The 20,847-nt window shown below is 44.0% G+C and overlaps 1 protein-coding gene across 2 annotated transcripts in view; it reads left to right on the top strand.

The window, feature by feature from the left end:
* The window catches only part of LOC112224133 (monocarboxylate transporter 6), a 36,543-nt gene extending 23,883 nt beyond the window's left edge, over nucleotides 1–12,660 (top strand). Inside the window, exons 3-5 of one of the 2 annotated variants that reach the window (XM_024387458.2) lie at nucleotides 5,132–5,275; nucleotides 9,265–10,095; nucleotides 10,735–12,660. In XM_024387458.2, coding sequence (XP_024243226.1) covers nucleotides 5,132–5,275; nucleotides 9,265–10,095; nucleotides 10,735–11,012 — 1,253 coding nt within the window. In that variant the 3' untranslated portion in view covers nucleotides 11,013–12,660. The remainder of the gene's footprint in view (nucleotides 1–5,131; nucleotides 5,276–9,264; nucleotides 10,096–10,734) is intronic. The other variant, XM_024387459.2, reaches the window with a different exon arrangement.
* Nucleotides 12,661–20,847: the final 8,187 nt, after the last annotated feature.

Raw genomic sequence — 20,847 nt, 5'->3', positions numbered from 1 at the left:
ATACAATTGTTTAATACAAAATACATTTCACCAAAATCAAGGTTTCATAATTATTGGCACTCCTTAGTCACTCTCTGGCAAGGATAACAGCATGGAGTCTTTTCCTGTAATGTTTGACAAGGTTAAGGAACACATTTGGAGGGATTTTGGACCATTCCTCTATGCAGATACTTTCAAGATCCTTCACAATCTTGGGTTTGCACTTTTCAACTGCCCTCTTCAACTCAGCCCACAGGTTTTCGATTGGATTGAGGTCCGGCGACTGAGATGGCAGAACATTGATTTTGTTGCCACAAAACCAATTCTGTGTGGATCTTGAGGTATGTTTTGGGTCATTGTCTTGTTGGAAAGTCCACATACGGCCAAGTCCCAGCCTTCTGGCAGAGGCAACCAGATTGTCAGCCAAAATTGCCTGGTACTTGGTGGAATTCATTATGCCATCAATCTTAACCAGTGCCTCTGGACCTCTGGAATTAAAACAGCCCCAAAACATCACTGACCCACCACCATATTTCACTGTGAGTATGCGGTGCCTCACCTTGTATGCATCTCTGTTTCGACGCCAAACATGCCGATGCTGTATCTGACCAAAACGTTACATTTTGGTCTCATCTGACCAGAGCACCTTCTTCCGATCATAATTTAAATGACATTTGGCTAACTCCAAGCGCTTGCGTCTGTGTCTTGGAGTCATTAAGGGCTTTCTTCTGGCAACCCTTCCAAAGAGCCTGTGGTTGTGGAGGTGGCGTCTGATGGTGCTTTTTTAAAACTTGGTGACCCCAAGACGCCACCAAGGCCTGCAATTCTTTCACAGTGATTCTGGGGTTTTTGTTGCTTCTCTCATTATCCTCCTCCCTATCCTGGGGGGCAAAATGCATTTGCATTAACTGTTCCATATCTTTTGAATTTTCTAATAATTGTCCCAACAGTGCTCAGTGGTATATCCAATCGTTCATGGATCTTCTTGTAGCCATTACCAGATTTATGAAGGTCTATGACCATCCGTCTCTTTTGAACTGCCAGTTCTTTTGTTTTCTTCATGGTGTTGGATGACAGAGGGATATTGCATGTGTGTTACCTCATTTTTATACCCTAGTGTAAAAGGAAGTGATATAATGGCTCAAAATAGTTCCTTAACACTTAGATAAACTTAAATAAGTGGAATTTAATTCCTGGTTTAATTTTGGTAGATGTTATTTACAATAATGTTTAAGGGTGCCATTAATTGTGAAACCTTGATTTGGAAGACATTGATTTTTAATTTAATCAATAAATGATTTTGTTGGGTTCCATTGAAACATTAAAAGTACAGTATTTTTCACATGTTGTTATTTTGAGTTTGTCTCTATAATTATTTTGTTTATATTTGTTTGAGTATTGTTTGTGCATTGCCAGTCAGGGGTGCCAGTAATTTTGGAGCCCACTGTATAAGTAAAATAATCTGTCTGTAAACAATTGTTGGATAAATTCATTGTGTCTTGCACAAAGTAGATATCCTAACCGACTTGGCAAAACTATAGTTTGTTAACAAGAAATTCGTGGAGTGGTTGAAAAACGAGTTTTAATGACTCCTACCTAAGTGTATGTAAACTTCATACTTAAACTGTATAACCATAATTATGCATTTCTGTGTAGTAGAGATCAGGGACCCGTGATGTAATTCGATTACTGTAATTCTATTACCAGGTGTAAATCCACTTCACTTACTGTAGTTTAATAACCAAAATATACAGTTTGGACACCTACTCTTTCTTGGGTTTTTCTTTATTTTTCTATTGTCTACATTCTACAGCGAAGACATCAAAACTATGAAATAATACATGTGGAATCATGTAGTAACCAAAAAAGTGTTAAAAAGATTATTCACAGTAGCCAGCCTTTGCATTGATGACAGCTTTGCACACTTTTGGCATTCTCTCAACCAGCTTCATGAGATAGTCACCTGGAATGCATTTAAATTAACAGGTGTGCCTTGTTAATTAGTTGAATTTATTTCCTTCTAAATGCGTTTGAGCCCATCAACAAGGTAGGGGTGGTATGTAAAAGATATAACCCTATTCCGTAAAAGTCCATTTTTATGGCAAGAACAGCTCAAATAAGCAAAGAGAAACAACAGTCCATCATTACTTTAAGACATGAATGTCAGTCAATCTGGAAAATGTTCAGAATTTGTCCCGAAAGTTCAGAAAATTTCTTCAAGTGCAGTTGCAAAAAGCCATCAAGCGCTATGATGAAACTGGCTCTCATGAGGACTGCCACAGGGAAGGAAGACCCAGAGTTAACTTTGCTGCAGAGGATAAGTTCATTAGAGTTACTATCCTCAGAAATTGCAGCTCAAATAAATGCTTCAGTGTTCAAGTAACAGACACATCTCAACGTAAACTTTTCAGAGGAGACTGCGGGAATCAGGTCGAGTTGCTGCAAAGAAACTACTACAGGACACCAATAAGAAGAAGAGACTTGCTTGGGCCAACAAACACAAGCAATGGACATTATACAGGTGGAAATTTGTCCTTTGGTCTAGAGTCCAAATTTGAGATTTTTGGTTCCAACCGCCGTGTCTTTATGAGATGCAGAGTAGGTGAACGGCTGATCTCTGCATGTGTGGTTCCCACCGTGAAGCATGGAGGTGTGATGGTGTTAGGGTGCTTTGCTGGTTACACTGTCAGTGAGTTATTTAGAATTCAAGGCATACTTAACCAGCATGGCTACCACAGTATTCTGCAGCGATACACCATCCCATTTGGTTTGCGTTTAGTGGGACTATCATTTGTATTTCAACAGGACAATGATCCAAAACACACCTCCAGGCTGTGTACGGCTATTTGATCAAGAAGGAGAGTGATGGTGCTGCCTCAGATGACCTGGCCTCCACAATCATCCGACCTCAACCCAATTGAGATGGTTTGGAATGAGTTGGACCGCAGAGTGAAGGAAAAGATAACAAATGCTCAGCATATGTGGGAAATCCTTCAAGACCGTTGGAAAAGCATTCCTCAGGAATCTGGTTGAGAGAATGCCAAGAGTGAGCAAAGCTGTCATCAAGGCAAAGGGTGGCTACTTTGAAGAAAATAGCAAAAATAAAGAACAACCCTTGAATGAGTGTGTGTGTCCAAATTTTTGACTAGTACTGTATTTTGTCTTAATTCGAAGTGTATTTAACCATTTTAGGAAAACATTTTCGCATTAAAAACAGAGGGAGATTTGACTGTAATTCCGTTACCAAAGTTTGCACAGTTCTTCCACTAAATTATTTTTTGTACATTTTTCAGTGGATATTGTTAAAAGCTGTCCTTGTGCATAGAGTTGTATGGTTTGTAAAGGGGGGAAAAGCGTTTGTTTGGCATACATTTTAAAGTGACGGCAGGGTGTACTTGCCACCTATCTAATCAGTTTTTACTACTTGTTACACTTAAGTTCCCTTTGGTGCACCACATGGCTCGACTAAGTATATCTCTACAATATCTAACTGGGCATCTTACTGAGAACTCCATATTGCTGAAATTGCTGCCAATGCTTGTTTAAATACTAATTCCCAACAACTGAACATAGACACGTAGCCGCAGGAAGTATGGGTGCTAATGGTGCTGCAGCTTCCCCTGAAAAATCGGAAATGAAAATATATCTGAATAATAAAAAAATTAAACTTTTTAAAAATGTTTTTTCACAAAAGTACTGGGCCTTTACTAGTTATTTTATTAGCAGACTGATATAGCCATCTGTGGTGCAGGCAAATTCTTTTTTTTGGTATGTGTATAAAAAAAAGTTTTAAATGAAGCAGATGCTGAATATTCCTTTGAGCATGGTGAAGTTATTAATTAGGCTTTGGATGGTGTATCAATACACCCAGTCACTATAAAGATACAGGCATCCTTTTGAAACCGAGTTGAATGGTTGTCATAGTAGAACTGAGGATGGATCAACAACATTACTCCACAATACTAACCTAAACGGCAGAGTGAAAGGAAGAAGGCCTGTACAGAATAAAATTATTCCGAAACATGCATCCTTCTTGGTGGTAGCTGCATCATGTTATAGGTATGCTTGTCATCGGCAAGGACTAGTGAGTTTTTTTAGGATTAAAAAGAAACAGAATACAGCATAATCATTCCTGGACGAAATCCTGCTTCAGTCTGCTTTCCAACAGACATTGAGAGACAAATTCCCCTTTCAGCAGAGCAATAACCTAAAACACAAGGCCAAACCTACACTGGAGTTGCTTAGCAAGAAGACATTGAATGTTTCTCAGTGGCCTTGTTACAGTTTTGACTTTAAATCGGCTTGAAAATCTATGGCAAGACTTGAAATGGCTTTCTAGCAATGATCAACAATCAACTTGACAGAGCTTGAATTGTAAAAATAATAAATGGGCAAATATTGTACAATCCAGGTGTGCAAAGCTCTAGAGACTTACGCAAAAAGACTCACAGCTGTAATCATGTTCAAATCATCTAGAAGTAACATAATTGAGTTACACAATACATTTTTTAAATAATTTAAGATTTGAACATGCGTGAAAATGCTAATATAGGTACCATTGACTTGCATTGGATTTGTGCCACAAATTCTAAAAAGTTAGCATTTCAAACAGTGGCCAACCAAATCAAAGCATGGGTTGCTGTCATAGCCTGCTTACAGGGTAAGGAAACTCGTGTAATTTGGGTGAACTCTCTCATTAACATTGAGGGGGGTCTTCCAACTTTTTTCACCTAATAGCAGTAACACCACAATTTACTGGTCAGAATTTGGTAATATCAGGGTGTAGGATGGGACATAAACATAACTTGTTAAGTTTCTCTGAACAGGGGGAAAAAAACATCACCAAATTCACTGGGAATATATTACATAGGATGAAGAAACAATATTCCAGGCTGCAGCGCCATACTACTAATGAAACACAGAGAACTGATACTATATCCTCGTTGTTGGGGTGGGATTGGCATGAGGTGTGTGGAGTCCATGGGTGGCTTTTGACCATTCCTTTGGATAACTCATGTCTAATTCATTGTTAGAAAAAAACAGAACAAACTGATATAGTGGGTATCAATCCTCTTCCGTGTGCTTTTTGAGGTGGAACGACCTACTTTCTTTTAGGTTTTTGTGTGTTTAACCAATAGCATGTCTCCTTTAGGTCCATTCTGCAGTGTATTGGTGGAGAGGTTTGGTTGCCGGGCGACGGTGATGCTGGGCGGGGTCCTGAGTGGGCTTGGAATGGTGGCCAGCTCGTTCACCCACACCATCACTGAGCTCTACGTCACAGCTGGGATTATCACAGGTCACTGCGCTCCCACATACACACACGGAGTCACTCCACATCAGTGGCGGTCGGAGACGTTTAAGATGAGGGAGGACGATTTTTTTTTATGAGCATGTCCTATTACAGCATATTGGATGATTGTCATATACAGTGCATTTGTAAAGTATTCAGACCCCTTCCATTTTTCCACAGGTTACATTAGTCTCATTACAATTTATATAAGGTCCCATGGTTGACAGTGCATGTCAAAGCAAAAACCAAGCCATGAGGTCAAAGGAATTGTCCGTAGAGCTCCGAGACAGGATTGTGTCAAGGCACAGATCTAGGGAAGGGTAACAAAAAATGTCCCCAAGAACAGAGTGTGCCTCCACCAAATTTGGATCCACCAAGACTCTTCCTAGAGCTGGCCGCCTGGCCAAACTGATCAATCAGGGGAGAAGGGCCTTGGTCAGAGAGGTGACCAAGAACCCGATGGTCACTCTGACAGAGCTCCAGAGTTCCTCTGTGGAGATGGGAGAACCTTCCAGAAAGACAACCATCTTTGCAGCACTCCACCAATCAGGTCTTTATGGTAGAGTAGCCAGACGGTAGCCACTTCTCAGTAAAAGGCACATGACAGCCTGCTTGGAGTTTGCCAAAAGGCACCTAAAGGACTCTGACCATGAGATACAAGATTCTCTGGTCCGATGAAACCAAGATTGAACTCTTTGGCCTGAATGCCAAGAGTCACGTCTAGAGGAAACCTGGCACCATCCCTACGGTGAAGCATGGTGGTGGCAGCATCGGACTTGAACCCGATCTAACATCTCTGGAGAGACCTGAAAATAGCTGTGCAGCGATGCTCCCCATCCAACCTGACAGAGCTTGAGAGGATCTGCAGAGAAGAAAGTGTGGCAAGATTGTAAGCATCATACCCAAGAAGTCTCGAGGCTGTGATCGCTGCCAAAGGCACTTCAACAAAGTAGTGAGTAAAGGGTCTGAATTCATATTGTGGCAAGAAGGGGGTCGAGTGATAAATGGCAGATATGTGAGAGCAGAACTAATAAACGGGCTCTGCCCGATCACTAAAATGGCCACCCCTGTCAGAACTACAGATCACAAAATGGCCGACCGCCAAAACTACAAGTCCCAGAAGCAAGGGGAACCCTCAGAAGGTGGAGCTGACCCAAAGGGTCAAGAAAAACCAGGGGGAGGGAGAGAGAGTGCTGGAATGATCTATGAACAATGGAGATTGGCTGGATTTACTGTGTATGAGCTGGATTGTTTTGGACTTACCTGTTGGCGTTTGGACCTGGACCTACCGAGAACCCGATTCGTGTACCGAACCCTGCTATCCTCCTGACGACATCACAGAGCTGGTGGATGTTAGAGACCTTGCACTCCTCCACCTTCCATTCGAGGATGCCCCACAGATGCTCAATAGGGTTTAGGGCTGGAGACATGCTTGGCCAGTCCATCACCTTTACCCTCAGCTTCTTTAGCAAGGCAGTAGTCGTCTTGGAGGTGTGTTTGGGGTCGTTATCATGTTGGAATACTGCCCTGCGGCCCAGTCTCCGAAGGGAGGGGGATCATGCTCTGCTTCAGTATGTCACAGTACATGTTGGCATTCATGGTTCCCTCAATGAACTGTAGCTCCCCAGTGCCGGCAGCACTCATGCAGCCCCAGACCATGACACTCCCACCACCATGATTGACTGTAGGCAAGACGCACTTGTCTTTGTACTCCTCACCTGGTTCCGTCACACACACTTGACACCATCTGAACCAAATAAGTTTATCTTGGTCTCATCAGACCACGGTTCCAGTATTCCATGTCCTTAGTCAGCTTGTCTTCAGCAATCTGTTTGCGGGCTTTCTTGTGCATCATCTTTAGAAGAGGCTTCCTTCTGGAACGACAGCCATGCAGACCAATTTGATGCAGTGTATGGCGTATGGTCTGAGCACTGACAGGCTGACCCCCCCACCCCTTCAACCTCTGCAGCAATGCTGGCAGCACTCATACGTCTATTTCCCAAAGACAACCTCTGGATATGACGCTGAGCACGTGCACTCAACTTCTTTGGTCGACCATGGCGAGGCCTGTTCTGAGTGGAACCTGTCCAGTTGACCCGCTGTATGGTCTTGGCCACCGTGCTGCAGCTCAGTTTCAGGGTCTTGGCAATCTTCTTATAGCCCAGGCCATCTTTATGTAGAGCAACAATTATTTTTTTCAGATCCTCAGAGAGTTCTTTGCCATGTTGAACTTCCAGTGACCAGTCAGTATGAGGGAGTGTGAGAGTGATGACACCAAATTTAACACACCTGCTCCCCATTCACACCTGAGACCTTGTAACACTAACGAGTCACATGACACCGGGGAGGAAAAATGGCTAATTTGGCCCAATTTAGACATTTTCCCTTAGGTGTGTACTCACTTTTGTTGCCAGCGGTTTAGACATTAATGGCTGTGTGTTGAGTTATTTTGAGGGGACAGCAAATTTACACTCTTATGCAAGCTGTACACTCACTACTTTACATTGTAGCAAAGTGTCATTTCTTCAGTGTTGTCACATGAAAAGATATACTCAAATATTTACAAAAATGTGAGGCATGTACTCACATTTGTGATATACTGGGTGTATATATATATATTTTTTAATGTATTTATTTACTTTATACATTTATACAAAATGTCTAAATACTTGTTTTTGTTTTGGTATTGTGTGTAGATTGATGAGGGGGGGGGAAATATTTAATACATTTTAGAATAAGGCTGTAACGTAACAAAATGTGGAAAAAGTCAAAGGGTCTGAATACTTTCCGAATGCACTGTATATTCCATTCACCCAGCTCAATGTAACATCGAAAGGTTTAGGCTACTACATGATACTAGAATTTTCCCTATACCCATCATGAGGTTTCTACAACCTAGCCTATGAATGAACGTTTACAAGGTAGGATGCACAGGTTGAGAGAAAAAGGAGAGTGATCAAGGTGACAGACAGTGACACATTCAATATTTGCTTCTGTTAAAAAAAAAATGTTTTAAACAGAATAGCGGAATGATCACACGCAAACACAGTTCAGCCACATCCAAATAGAATAAAAATGTTGCTTGTTGTATAATTCCTTCTCGCATCTACATGCTCTCCTCCTCTCACCTTTTCCCTTCGCTTGTGGACTTCAGTGCACAACACGTCAGCTGTCTGTGACCAGGCAAAAAAAAACTTTCCAAGCCAAACCTTCATATCATAACCGCTAACTGCTACACACAGCCTACGTCGTTGTCACCATATTAGCTAAGGATGTTAGTAATGTCATAGTCAACATAGCTACTACAACTAACGTGTTAGTAACCCGCTACAATCATGCAGTACAGTGAGCAAGCAGTTTAGTAGTTACACCGGCAGGCCCCGGTGGCAATAAATTAGCTTATTAGCTGTAGCTTATGCTTTCAGTACTAGATTAATTCTCAAATCATTTGATTGACTGGACAACATATCAGTTCATGCTGCAATATCTCTGATAGGTTGAGGACGTCCTCCAGAAGTTGTCATAATTATTGTGTAAGTCTATGGAAGGGGGTGGGAACCATGAGCCTCCTATGTTTTATATTGAAGTCAATGTACATAGTGGAGGACGGAAACTATCTGTCCTCCGGCTACACCCTGGTGATGCCCTACAGAGTGCTGTTGAGGTTACTGTAGACCTTCATTGCAAAACAGTGTGTTTTTAATTAATTATTTGGTGACGTGCAAATATTTAGTGTAGTTATCTAAAAAGGATAACGTTTTTCAATATTGCACTATTTACATTTTTTTGAAATTCACTGAGGAGGATAGTCCTCCCCGTCCTCCTCCACACAGCAGTTAACCCCTAACCACAGATCTAGAATCAGATAACCCTACATTCCAATCCTTCCCATGATTATTAGGGCAGGTGAAAAAATCTGACCCTGTATCAGTGGATGGGGGCAACCTCCCATGCATTCAGCCATGTGCCTTACTCATTGTCTTCTTGTTTGATAGGACTTGGATTCTGCTTCAGCTTCCAGCCTGCAGTGACTATCCTCGGGCACTATTTTGTACGGCGGCGGGCTTTCGCCAACGCCATGTCGTCCACGGGCACGGCTCTGGGCCTGTGCACTCTGCCCCTCCTGGGCAACTACCTCCACACTGAGCTGGGCTGGCGTGGGAGTTTCCTGGTGCTGGGGGCTGTCTTGCTTAACTGCTGCGTATGCGGAGCTGTGATGAGGCCCCTGGGGGGCCCCAGACACCGTGGCCAGCCCCTGATAAACCACAGGCCTCTTCAGCTGAAGGAGGAGAAGCTAAAGGGGAGAATGAGGGCCTTGTGGACCGGTCTGATGACTGCCCTGCGTCGTCACATGGCCTTTGATCTCTTACGTAACAACCTGCGCTACCGTATGTACGCTGTGGGCATCACCTGGATGATGCTAGGCTTTGTGGTGCCGCTGATCTACTTGGTTCCCTACGCCACGGCCCACGACATGGAGCAGAGTCAAGCCGCCCTCCTCCTCTCCATCCTGGGTATCGTTAACATCGTGGTGCGGCCTCCTATCGGCCTGCTCTTCAGCCTGCCCTGGTTCAAGGGGTGCCACACCTATGTGTTCTCTGCTGCTCTGCTGGTGAATGGGCTGAGTAATAGTATCTGCTGCATCGATGCCAGCTTCCCCGTGCTGCTGGCGTACGTGGTGACCTACGGCCTGTCCATGAGCGTGGTGGGCTCGCTGATGTTCACCGTCCTCATGGATACGTTGGACATGAGTCGATTCCCCGCTGCCCTGGGCCTGCTCGCCATCATGGAGAGTGTCACGCTGCTTATCGGTCCCCCGCTCGCAGGTACTGAACTCACTGAGGCATGGTGTGTGTGTTTGTGTACTGTGTGTCTGTAATAATTACATTTTTATATTTTATATTTTACATTTTATATTTAATGAATCAAGTAAGTGCTGTAGTGTAACTTGGAGTGCTAGACATGCCAACAAAACCCTACAAATAACAACACACACAACGCTGTGGTCAAAGGCAAGCAGCATATCCTGTTGCTTGGATCCCATGGTCATCCAACCAATCATGTGTTTCCAAGGGAAACAGATTGTGTGTGTGTGTGTGTGTGTACATCCGTACGTGCCTGTGTGCACAGGGTCTCTGAATAAGTAATCGCGGGAAGTACACATCTGACTTGAATTAGAATGTAATGTTCAGCCCACAGTGTAGGTCTGGGTTCCGTCTTTCCTGGGGGGGCGCTCTCTTATTTCAGAGCTATTTTAGGCTGCATACCTGACATTTGAGCTAAGTTTTATTTTTACTGCTTATGTGGTTGGCTGAGTTTGCCTGTGCCATGGCAATACTGTATGTTATTGGTGTAGTTATCTCGTTATGTCATCATGATCTGTCTTTCATGCACTGCTAGGGCCCTAATGCTGAGATTGGTTCCTGTTGTTGTTGAAGATGTTGTTTATGTTGTTGCCGTTGCAGGAATCCTGGTGGACAGAACAGGGGAGTATTTCTACGTCTTCTTTGCCTGCAGTGCCACTGTTGCCTCATCGGCTGTATTCCTCATGGTGTCTTTCTACTGGCTGGACAGAAGGGACAGGAGGGCGCTAAAGGGGCAGCAGGTGCCACCGCAGGTCCCCCCACCAAAGCCTGCCAGTGGTAACAATTTGATCCCCCAGTGCCAGTACCGCAGTGTGCCCACAGAGGGGGACAAAGACAAGGCCCCAGACTCCGCGACGGGGGACGTCACCCGCCTGTGAACATCGTCACTGTCCAAACACACAAACCAAACTCACAGATGTGTACTTCCCGCGATTCTGTATATCGATTGTATATCCTGTGTTGCTAATATTAAAGTAGAAGTGTATGATAATTTATATCCCAATCTGTTAGGATCTGACATTCCATTTAATCATAGTATACACACTCTTGACTGTTAGAGTATTGATTGCAAAGGGGTTGAGTATTTCATCCAATGGGTGAATATTACATATAGTATAGACATGGATTATTCATTGTTATTACAGTCTACACTGTTTATGCAGACTAGAAAATACTGTTACTGGTGATTGAATGCAGTACTTTTTCACACATGCCATAAACCTTAAACCTGTGCCTTTTCCCTCACACCCTGTTGCACGTACAAGAAGACATGCCACCTTAAGAATCACTCACCACCCTTCAAAAAGCAATGACTGTGCAAAAGACACAGGGCCTTTGTACAGACAATCAAGCAAAATAAGCAAAATAAACATATTCAATTTCCTATACATACTACACCAGAAGAAACCTCAACTGAATGATAAGTACTGTACCAGTTTATTTCAATATCAAAGACTGATATCATTGATTGAGCATACCAATGTCAAACTCTTAATCTCAAGGAATCTTACATTTTTGGGCCCTAAACACATTTGTTTATGATTCTTTTCATGTCTTGATATGTTCATTGTGAAACAGAGTTAGACAACTATCAGTAGCCTACTGAGAATGGCTTGGGTAAAAGTACAGGATGAGTCACTAGGACATGGGTGCTTTCCATTGTCAAAGAATGAAGCAAGTACTGTAGCTGTTAGAGATTTATGTTACTTCTCCACCTATGAGTATTTCAAGTATGGACTGTAAATGCATCACAAGATTACTCTAAGGAACATACAGTCACATATGTGGCAACATACTTTAGGCCAGGGTTTCCCAAACTTGTTACTGGGCCCCTCCCCTGTGTGCACGTTTGTTTTTTTGCCCAAGCACTACACAGCTGATTCAAATAATCAAAGCTTGATGATGAGTTGATTATTTGAATCAGCTGTGTAGTGCTGGGGGGAAAAACAAAACGTGGACCCAGAGGGGGCCCCAGGACCGAGTTTGGGAAACCCTGCTTTAAGCTATGGCTCCCTTGCAATAGGAATATGAATATATATTTTTATATAAAGGGCTATTGTTTCTTGCACTGGGGCCAAATAATGTGATTCTATACATTATTTATATAAAATAATTATGGAAATTATAATAAATGTAATCCTAAAAAAAACATGTTTTTAATTGTGTGTTTAAAAGGGTGATTAATCGGTTCTCATCAGGAAATGTAGATTGGCAAGTGGCAATGGCAAAATTGGCTATTATTTGTCACATCTACTCCCGCTCCTTCCGTCTGGTGTTCGATGTCGATGGTCTACTAAACACCGGTTCTGGCAACCCATCTTCATGCATACCTGGCAACCACAATTACCCATACCTGTGTCTCATCTGTCACACCTGGACTTCAGTACTCCCTGATTACTTACCCTTCATATAGAACTCTTTTGTTGCTAGTCATCAGGTAGTATTGTTTGTGTTTCCATGTCAAACACTGGTCTTGTTTTGTATTGGTCCATGGTTGTTGTTATTAAACTCACTAACTGCACCTGCTTCCTGACTCCTTGCGTCTACGTTACAGAATACTACATCACCAAATGGAAGCAGCAGTTAATTTCCCAGATGGTCAGCGAATAGAGATACCTATTTCGCCAACACCACGACCAGCTGGCACAACTGGGGATGGATATGGAAGAGGTCCTCCGCTTCCTACTCCAGTACTTCCTATATTTCACTCATCAAATATCAGCCCCCACCACTGAGTGGTCCAAGGTTGCCATGGTTATTTTCATGCTGACCGGATGGGCGTTGGAGTGGGCTATGGCCGTCTGGGAGAGGAGGAGCTGGGTTCCTATGAGGGACTCAGGGGGGTCTTCGACCATCCACGCAGAGAGGGGGTTGAGCGCCTACTCCAACTATGGCAGGATGGCCAGTCCACGGCGGAGTACGCATACACTTTCAGATAGTTGCCGCATCCAGCGTATGGAACGAGCCGGCGGTCTGCACCCTTATCATAAAAGGATTGGGCGAAGAGGTCCAGACAGTGTCATCTTGGCATGCCAAATCTAACCTTGGACTCACTCATTGCGATGGCCATCCATCTGAATAACCTTCGGGAGCATCGGCACCCCCATCGACTCTCTCCCTCCTTCATTGACCGTTCTGAATCAGAGCCTGAACCCATGGAGGTTCCGCGGCTTCGCCGGAGATAGCTGTGGCTCTGTCCCAGCCGGCCAGGAGGGGCTTCAGTGGTGTCCGGTGTGCCCTAACCAGGGCAAGTCCCGTGGGGGTCGTAGACCAAAACAGAGAACACCATCGTGAGAGTAGTCTTTCCATAGTGGTCATATTAGTTTGTAGGCCACATAGGCGGATGTGGTGGATTGAGACTCAGCCCGTGCAAAAAATATATCTCTAGCTTAAACCAAAGTCTCTCCGCCCTAAAAATGGGAGTCGTTGTCCACGAAGCGGCAAGGCGGGCTGTCTAGCTCCCGCCTATCATTTCTTTGGATTGGTTGATACATCTCATTATTGTAATTTATTTTTGAGTATTCGATAAGGGTAGTTTATGTCAACCGTCGGTATTCAAGGGAGAGAGATGTTATGCTACTAGCCTCATGACATGAATATGCGTAGACATCTCGAGACAACTCCAATATAAAGTGTTTTTTTCTCAAAGTACCTGGGATGTCATGTGTCCTACTTATATCAGTGCACTCGTAACAACTTAAGCATTACGAAACTTCTATTCAATCAAATAAACCTCATGTAGCAAATAAGTCATACATTTTTTTGGTTTACCAAATTCGACTCTCATTGACCTCCATACAAATACTCCTTGCTTGGTGGGCCAAACAACAACAAAACCTGCACCTGCCAAGTTGGGCCTTTCTCTACCTCTTCTTCTCTGCTAAAACTGGGGATTTTTTATTATGCTACTTAGATTGATGCACAGGTGCAATATGCAACTTTTTGGCCGACCCGACCAAATTCATAGAAATGTGAGTTATGGGGCCTCCCGAGTGGCGCAGCGGTCTACGGCACTGCATCGCAGGTCACCTGGGTTCATTCCCGGGCTTTATTTACAACCTGCTGTGATCGGGTGTCCCATAGGGCGATGCACAATTGGTCCAGCATTTTCCGTGATAGGGGAGGATTTGTACAGGGGTGCTTTACTTGGCTCAATGCGCTCTAGCGACTCCTTGTGGCGGGCCAGGCGCCTGCAGGCTGATCTCTGTCGTCAGTTGAACAGTGTTTCCTCTGACACATTGGTGCAGCTGGCTTACGGGTTAAGCGGCTTGTTAAGAAGTGTGGTTTGGCGGGTCATTGTTTCAGAGTACACATGACTCGACCTTTGCCTCCCGAGCCCTTTAGGGAGTTGCAGTGACAAGACAAGATGGAAATTGGGGAGTTAAAGGGGATAAAATACAACAACAAAAATATCAAAATCTGCATTACCAGTCAAAGTTGGGACACACCAAGATTCAAGAGTTTATAATTTTAATTTTTTCTACATTGTAGAAAAAAAACATGAAATAACACATGGAATCATGTAGTTACCAAAAAAGTGTTAAAGAAATCTAAATATATTTTAGATTCTTCAAAGTAGCCACCCTTGGCCATGACAGCTTTGCACACATTTTCTCAACTAGCTTCACCTGGAAGGCTTTTCCAACAATCCTGAAGGTGTTCCCACATACGCTGAGCACTTGTTGGTTGCTTTTCCTTCACTCTGCGGTCCAACTCATCCCAAACCATCTCGATTGGGTTGAGGTCGGGTGATTGTGGAGGCCAGGTCATCTGATGCAGCAATCCATCACTCTCCTTCGTGTTCAAATAGCCCTTACACAGCCTGGAGGTGAGTTGGGTCATTGTCCTGTTGACAACCAAATGATAGTCCCACTAAGCGCAAACCAGATGGGGTGGCATATCGCTGCAGAATGGTGTGGTAGCCATGGTGGTTAAGTGTGCCTTGAATTCTAAATAAATCACAGACAGTGTCACCAGCAAATTACCCTAACACCATCACACCTCCTCCATGCTTCACGGTGGGAACCCCACTAAATAAAATTCGGATGAGCAATGACAGAGCGGTATAGGCAAGATGCAATAGATGGTATAAAATACAATATATACACTACCCTTCAAAAGTTTGGGGTCACTTAGAAATGCCCTTATTTTCCTTGAAAACAAACACGAAATGAGTCGCAAAATGAAAGGAAATATAGTCAAGATGTTGACAAGGTTATAAATAATGATTTATAATTGAAATAATAATTGTGTCCTTCAAACTTTGCTTTCGTCAAAGAATCCTCCATTTGCAGCAATTACAGCCTTGCAGACCTTTGCCATTTTAGTTGTCAATTTGTTGAGGTAATCTGAACAATTTTCACCCCATGCTTCCTGAAGCACCTTCCACAAGTTGGTTTAGCTTGATGGGCACTTCTTACGTACCACACGGTCAAGCAGCTCCCACAACAGCTCAATAGGGTTGAGATCCGGTGACTGTGCTGGCTCCATTATAGACAGAATACCAGCTGACTGCTTCTTCCCCAAATAGTTATTGCATAATTTGGAGCTGTGCTTTGGGTCATTGTCCTGTTGTAGGAGGAAATTGGCTCCAAATAAGTGTTGACCACAGGGCATGGCGTTGCAAGATCCCTTTTACCCTGTACAAATCTCCCACTTTACCAACACCAAAGCACCCTCAGACCTTCACATTGCCTCCACCATGCTTGACAGCACTCCTCCAGCATCTTTTCATTTTTCCTGCGTCTCATGAATGTTCTTCTTTGTGATCTGAACACCTCGAACTTAGATTAGTCTGTCCATAACACATTTTTCCAATCTTCCTCTGTCGTGTCTATTCTTTTTCCCATCTTAATCTTTTCTTTTTATTGGCCAGTCTGAGATATGGCTTTTTCTTTGCAACTCTGCCTAGAAGGCCAGCATCCCAGAGTCGCCTCTACACTGTTGACGTTGAGACTGGTGTTTTGCTGGTACTATTTAATGAAGCTGCCAGTTGAGGACTTGTGAGGCGTCTGTTTCTCAAACTAGACACTCTAATGTACTTGTCCTCTTGCTCAGTTGTGCACCGGGGCCTCCCACTCCTCTTTCTATTCTGGTTAGAGCAAGTTTGTGCTGTTCTGTGAAGGGAGTAGTACACAGCGTTGTACGAGAGCTTCAGTTTCTTGGCAATTTCTCGCATGGAATAGTCTCAATTTCTCAGAACAAGAATAGACTGAAAGAAAGTTCTTTGTTTCTGGCCATTTTGAGCCTGTAATCGAACCCACAAATACTGATGCTCCAGATACTCAACTAGTCTAAAGAAGGCCAGTTTTATTGCTTCTTTAATCAGAACAACAGTTTTCAGCTGTGCTAACATAATTGCATAAGGGTTTTCAAATGACCAATTAGCCTTTGAAAATTATAAATTTGGATTAGCTAACACAACGTGCCATTGGTTGCTGATAATGGGCCTCTGTACGTCTATGTAGATATTCCATAAAAAATCAGCCCTTTCCAGATACAATAGTCATTTAGAACATTAACAATGTCTACACTGTATTTCTGATCAATTTTATGTTATTTTAATGGACAAAAAAAAATGCTTTTGAGTAATGCAAGATATGTAAACATTCTTAAAGGGGTGTTATTAAAGTGACTAGTGATCCATTTATTAAAGTGGCCAATGTATTTAGGCAGCAGCCCCTCTAGGTTAGTGATGGCTCTTTAACAGTCTGGTGGCCTTGAGATAGAAGCTGTTTTTCAGTCCCTCGGTCCCAGCTTTGATGCACCTGTACTGACCTCGCCTTCTGGATGGTAGCGGGGTGAGTGGCTCGGGAGGTTGTTGTCCTTGATTATCTTTTTGGCCTTCCTGTGATATTGGGTGCTGTAGGCGTCCTGGAGGGCAGGTAGTTTGCCCCCGGTGATGCTTTGTACAGACCGTACCACCCTCTGGAGAGCCTTGCAGTGCAGTTGCCGTAGCAGGTGGTGATACAGCCTGACAGGAAGCTCTCAATTGTGCATCTGTAAAAGTGTGAGGGTTTTAGGTGTCAAGCCAAAGAAGGCTGGACCATTTCAGTTTGTCCGTGATGTGTACGCCGAGGAACCTAACTTTCCACCTTCTCCGCTGCTGACCCGTCTGTGGATATGGGGGTGCTCCTTCTGCTGTTTCCTGAAGTCCACGATCATCTCCTTGTTTTGTTGACGTTGAGTGAGATGTTGTTTTCCTGACACCACACTCAGAGTGCCCTCACCAGTTGGAGGCGTGCATGGCTGCGCAGTCATGGGTGAACAGGGAGTACAGGAGAGGGCTGAGCACGCACCCTTGTGGGGCCCCAGATTTTGAGGATCAGCGAAGTGGAGGTGTTGTTTCCTACCTTCACCACCTAGGGGCGGCCCGTCAGGAAGTCCAGGACCCAATTGCACAGGATGGGGTCTTGTCCAGATGGGATAGGGCAGTGTGTAGTGTGATGGCGATTGCATCGTCTGTGGACCTATTGGGGCGTTAAGCAAATTGAAGTGGATCTAGGGTGTCAGGTAAGGTGGAGGTGATATGATCCTTGACTAGTCTCTCGGCGCACTTCATGATGACAGAAGTGAGTGCTTACTACGGAGCAATAGTTGTTTAGTTCAGTTACCTTTGCCTTTCTTGGTACAGGAACAATGGTGGCCAACTTGAATTATGTGGGGACAGCAGACTGGGATAGGGAAAGATTGAACATGTCTGTAAACACCAGCCAGCTGGTCTGCGCATGCTCTGAAGCTGCAGCTAGGGATGCCGCTTTGCGAGGGTTATCACGTTTAAATGTCTTACTCACGTCGGCCACGGTGAAGGAGAGCCCACAGTCCAAGGTAGCGGGCCGTGTCTATGGCACTGTATTATCCTCAAAGCAGTTAAAGGTGTTTAGTTTGTCTGGAAGCAAGACGTCGGTGTCCGTGACGTGGCTTGTTTTCCCTTGTAGTCCGTGATTGTCTGTAGACGCTGCCACATACGTCCCGTGTCTGAGCCGTTAAATTGCGACTCCACTTTGTCTCTACACTGACATTTCGCTTTGATTGCCTTGCGGAGGGAATAACTACACTGTTTGTATTCGGCCATATTCCCAGTCACCTTTCCATTCTTAAATGCGGTGGTTTGCACTTTCAGTTTTACACGAATGCCGCCATCTATCCACAGTTTCTGGTTAGGGTAGGTTTTAATAGTCACAGTAGGTACATCTCCTATACACTTGCTTATAAACTCTCTCACCGAATCAGCGTTTATGTCGATAGTGTTCTCTGAGGCTACCCGGAACATGTCCCAGTCCGCGTGATCAAAACAATCTTGAAGTGTGGATTCCGATTGGTCAGACCAGCTTTGAATAGTCCTTAGCACGGGTACATCCTGTTTGAGTTTCTGCCTGTAGGAAGGGAAGAGCAACATGGAGTCATGTTCAGATTTGCCCAAAGGAGGTCGGGGGAGGGCCTTGTATGCATTGCGGAAGTTAGAGTAGCAGTGATCCAGCGTTTTTCCAGCGAGAGTGCTACAGTCAATATGCTGATAGAATTTAGGTAGCCATGTTCTCAAATTTGCTTTGTTAAAATCCCCAGCTACATCAAATGCAGCCTTGGGATATATGGTTTCCAGTTTGCATAAAGTCCATTGAAGTTCCTTGGGGGCCGTCGTGGTATCGGCTTGAGGGGGGATATACACAGTTGTGACAGTAACCGAGCAGAATTCTCTTGGGAGATAATACGGTCGGCATTTGATTGTAAGGAATTCTTGGTCAGGTGAACAAAATAAAAAATAACAGTTCCTGTATGTTGTTATAATTACACCAGGTTAATCATGAAACATACACCCCCGCCCTTCTTCTTCCCGGAGAGATGTCCTGTCGACATAATGCACAAAAAAATCCAGGTGGCTGTCCCGACTCCGACAGCACATCCTGAGAGAACTATATTTCCGTGAATATGTATGTTACAATCCCTGACGTCTCTCTGGAAAGCAACCCTTGCCCTAATTTCGTCTACCTTGTTATCTAGAAACTGGACATTAGAGAGTAATATACTCGGAAGCGGTGGGTGGTGTGCGCGCCTCCAAAGTCTGACCAGAAGACCGCACAGTCTACCTCTTCTCCGGCGGTGTTGTTTTGGGTCAGCCTCTGGAATCAGTTCAAATACACTGGGTGGTTCGGACAAAGGGATTTTGCTTATTTGACCTGTTCTTGCCATAATATGGACTTGGTATTTTACCAAATAGGGCAAACTTCTGTACCTTTTCAAACAAACCCTACCTTTTCACAACACAACTGATTGGCTCAAACACATAAGAAGGAAAGAAACAGGCACACCTGTTGATTGAAATGCATTCCAGGTGACTACCTCATGAAGCTGGTTGAGAGAATGCCAAGAGTGTGCAAAGATGTCATTAAGGCAAAGGGTGGCTACTTTTTATGGTTACTACATGATTCCATATGTGTTATTTTATAGTTTTGTTGTCTTCACTATTATTCTACAATGTAGAAGATAGTTCAATTAAAACCCTTGAATGAGTAGGTGTCTAAGCGTTTGACTGGTACTGTATATTTATTTTTTATTGGTCTGCGAGCCTACAAAAGGGGGGCCGGCCTGCGGCCCATCCCTGCTTTATAAGTACTATTTCACTCAACTGTCTCTTTCCATTCCTCTGTCTCTTTCATCAATGCTGCTGTGAATCTATGAATCACTTTCTAGTGTCCAGTTATGCATTGACTGTGCTCCCTTATGGCTCAGGTGGACCAGGCTGCTGCAGGCATCCTGGCCCTGGGTTTGAAGAGGGGGGACAGACTGGGCATGTGGGGACCCAACACATGAGTGGGTCCTGTTCTAGTTTGCCACAGCCAAGGCTGGCATCATACTGGTATACACTGACACTGATGGCACGTAGAAGGAGGAATCTTAATGTGGGAAAAGTGTTCGTTTTTGCACCCTCTTCGTGTGTACATTAAATAAGATGTTTTCAGTGGTTATGTTTTGTTCTCTCTGACAGACGTCTGTTAACCCAACCTATCAGGTGCAGGAGTTTCAGTTTGCTTCGAGGAAGGTGGGTCATTTGAGTTGGCAGTCATTTCATGTCATATATTTTGTTCAATGAGAACAGTACTGGGTGTGGTGCGCTTACGTAGGATGGGCCGCTGATTGCTTTTGAAACATTTTATGATGATGATAATGATGTTGATGTTCATTGGTGGTAATAAGTGTTATGCAGTTGTAATCCAAGCAGGTGAATGTAATATTCTCTTCTTTGCTGGTTTTGACCCAGGTGGGATGCAATGCCATTATGTGCCCGACCCAGTTTAAGACCCAGAAGTATTGTGGCATTCTCAGATAGAGAATCCCTGGATCTATCCCTGGATCTGTCAAGAGTGCCAGGTATGACCACACTGCTTTCTTCTTTTGATGAATTCTCAACTATCAGTTACATTGAGTGATGGTCAAAGCACAATCCCCACAAAAAACTGCATCAGGTTCTGGAGGGTACAACACTTTGAACATTGCAGAGATAAATATCTACAATAGAGCTGGCATGATTCCCTATGCTACACGGTTGAGGCGTGTCTGGGACAGTAAACCATGGTGTAGGTTGTGTTTCGTGCCTCAATCAAGTTTTTCCACTCTTCCACCCCCCCAGGTGTACCTTTGTCTACGGCAATCCTACTATATACATCGACATGCTGGGCCAGCCTGACTTGGCCAAGTTCGACTTGTCGTCAGTGG

Source organism: Oncorhynchus tshawytscha, linkage group LG25 (assembly GCF_018296145.1).
Source record: "Oncorhynchus tshawytscha isolate Ot180627B linkage group LG25, Otsh_v2.0, whole genome shotgun sequence".
Lineage (NCBI taxonomy): Eukaryota > Metazoa > Chordata > Actinopteri > Salmoniformes > Salmonidae > Oncorhynchus > Oncorhynchus tshawytscha.
Note: the sequence above shows the minus strand (reverse complement) of the source record. Positions and strands in the feature narration are given on the sequence as shown.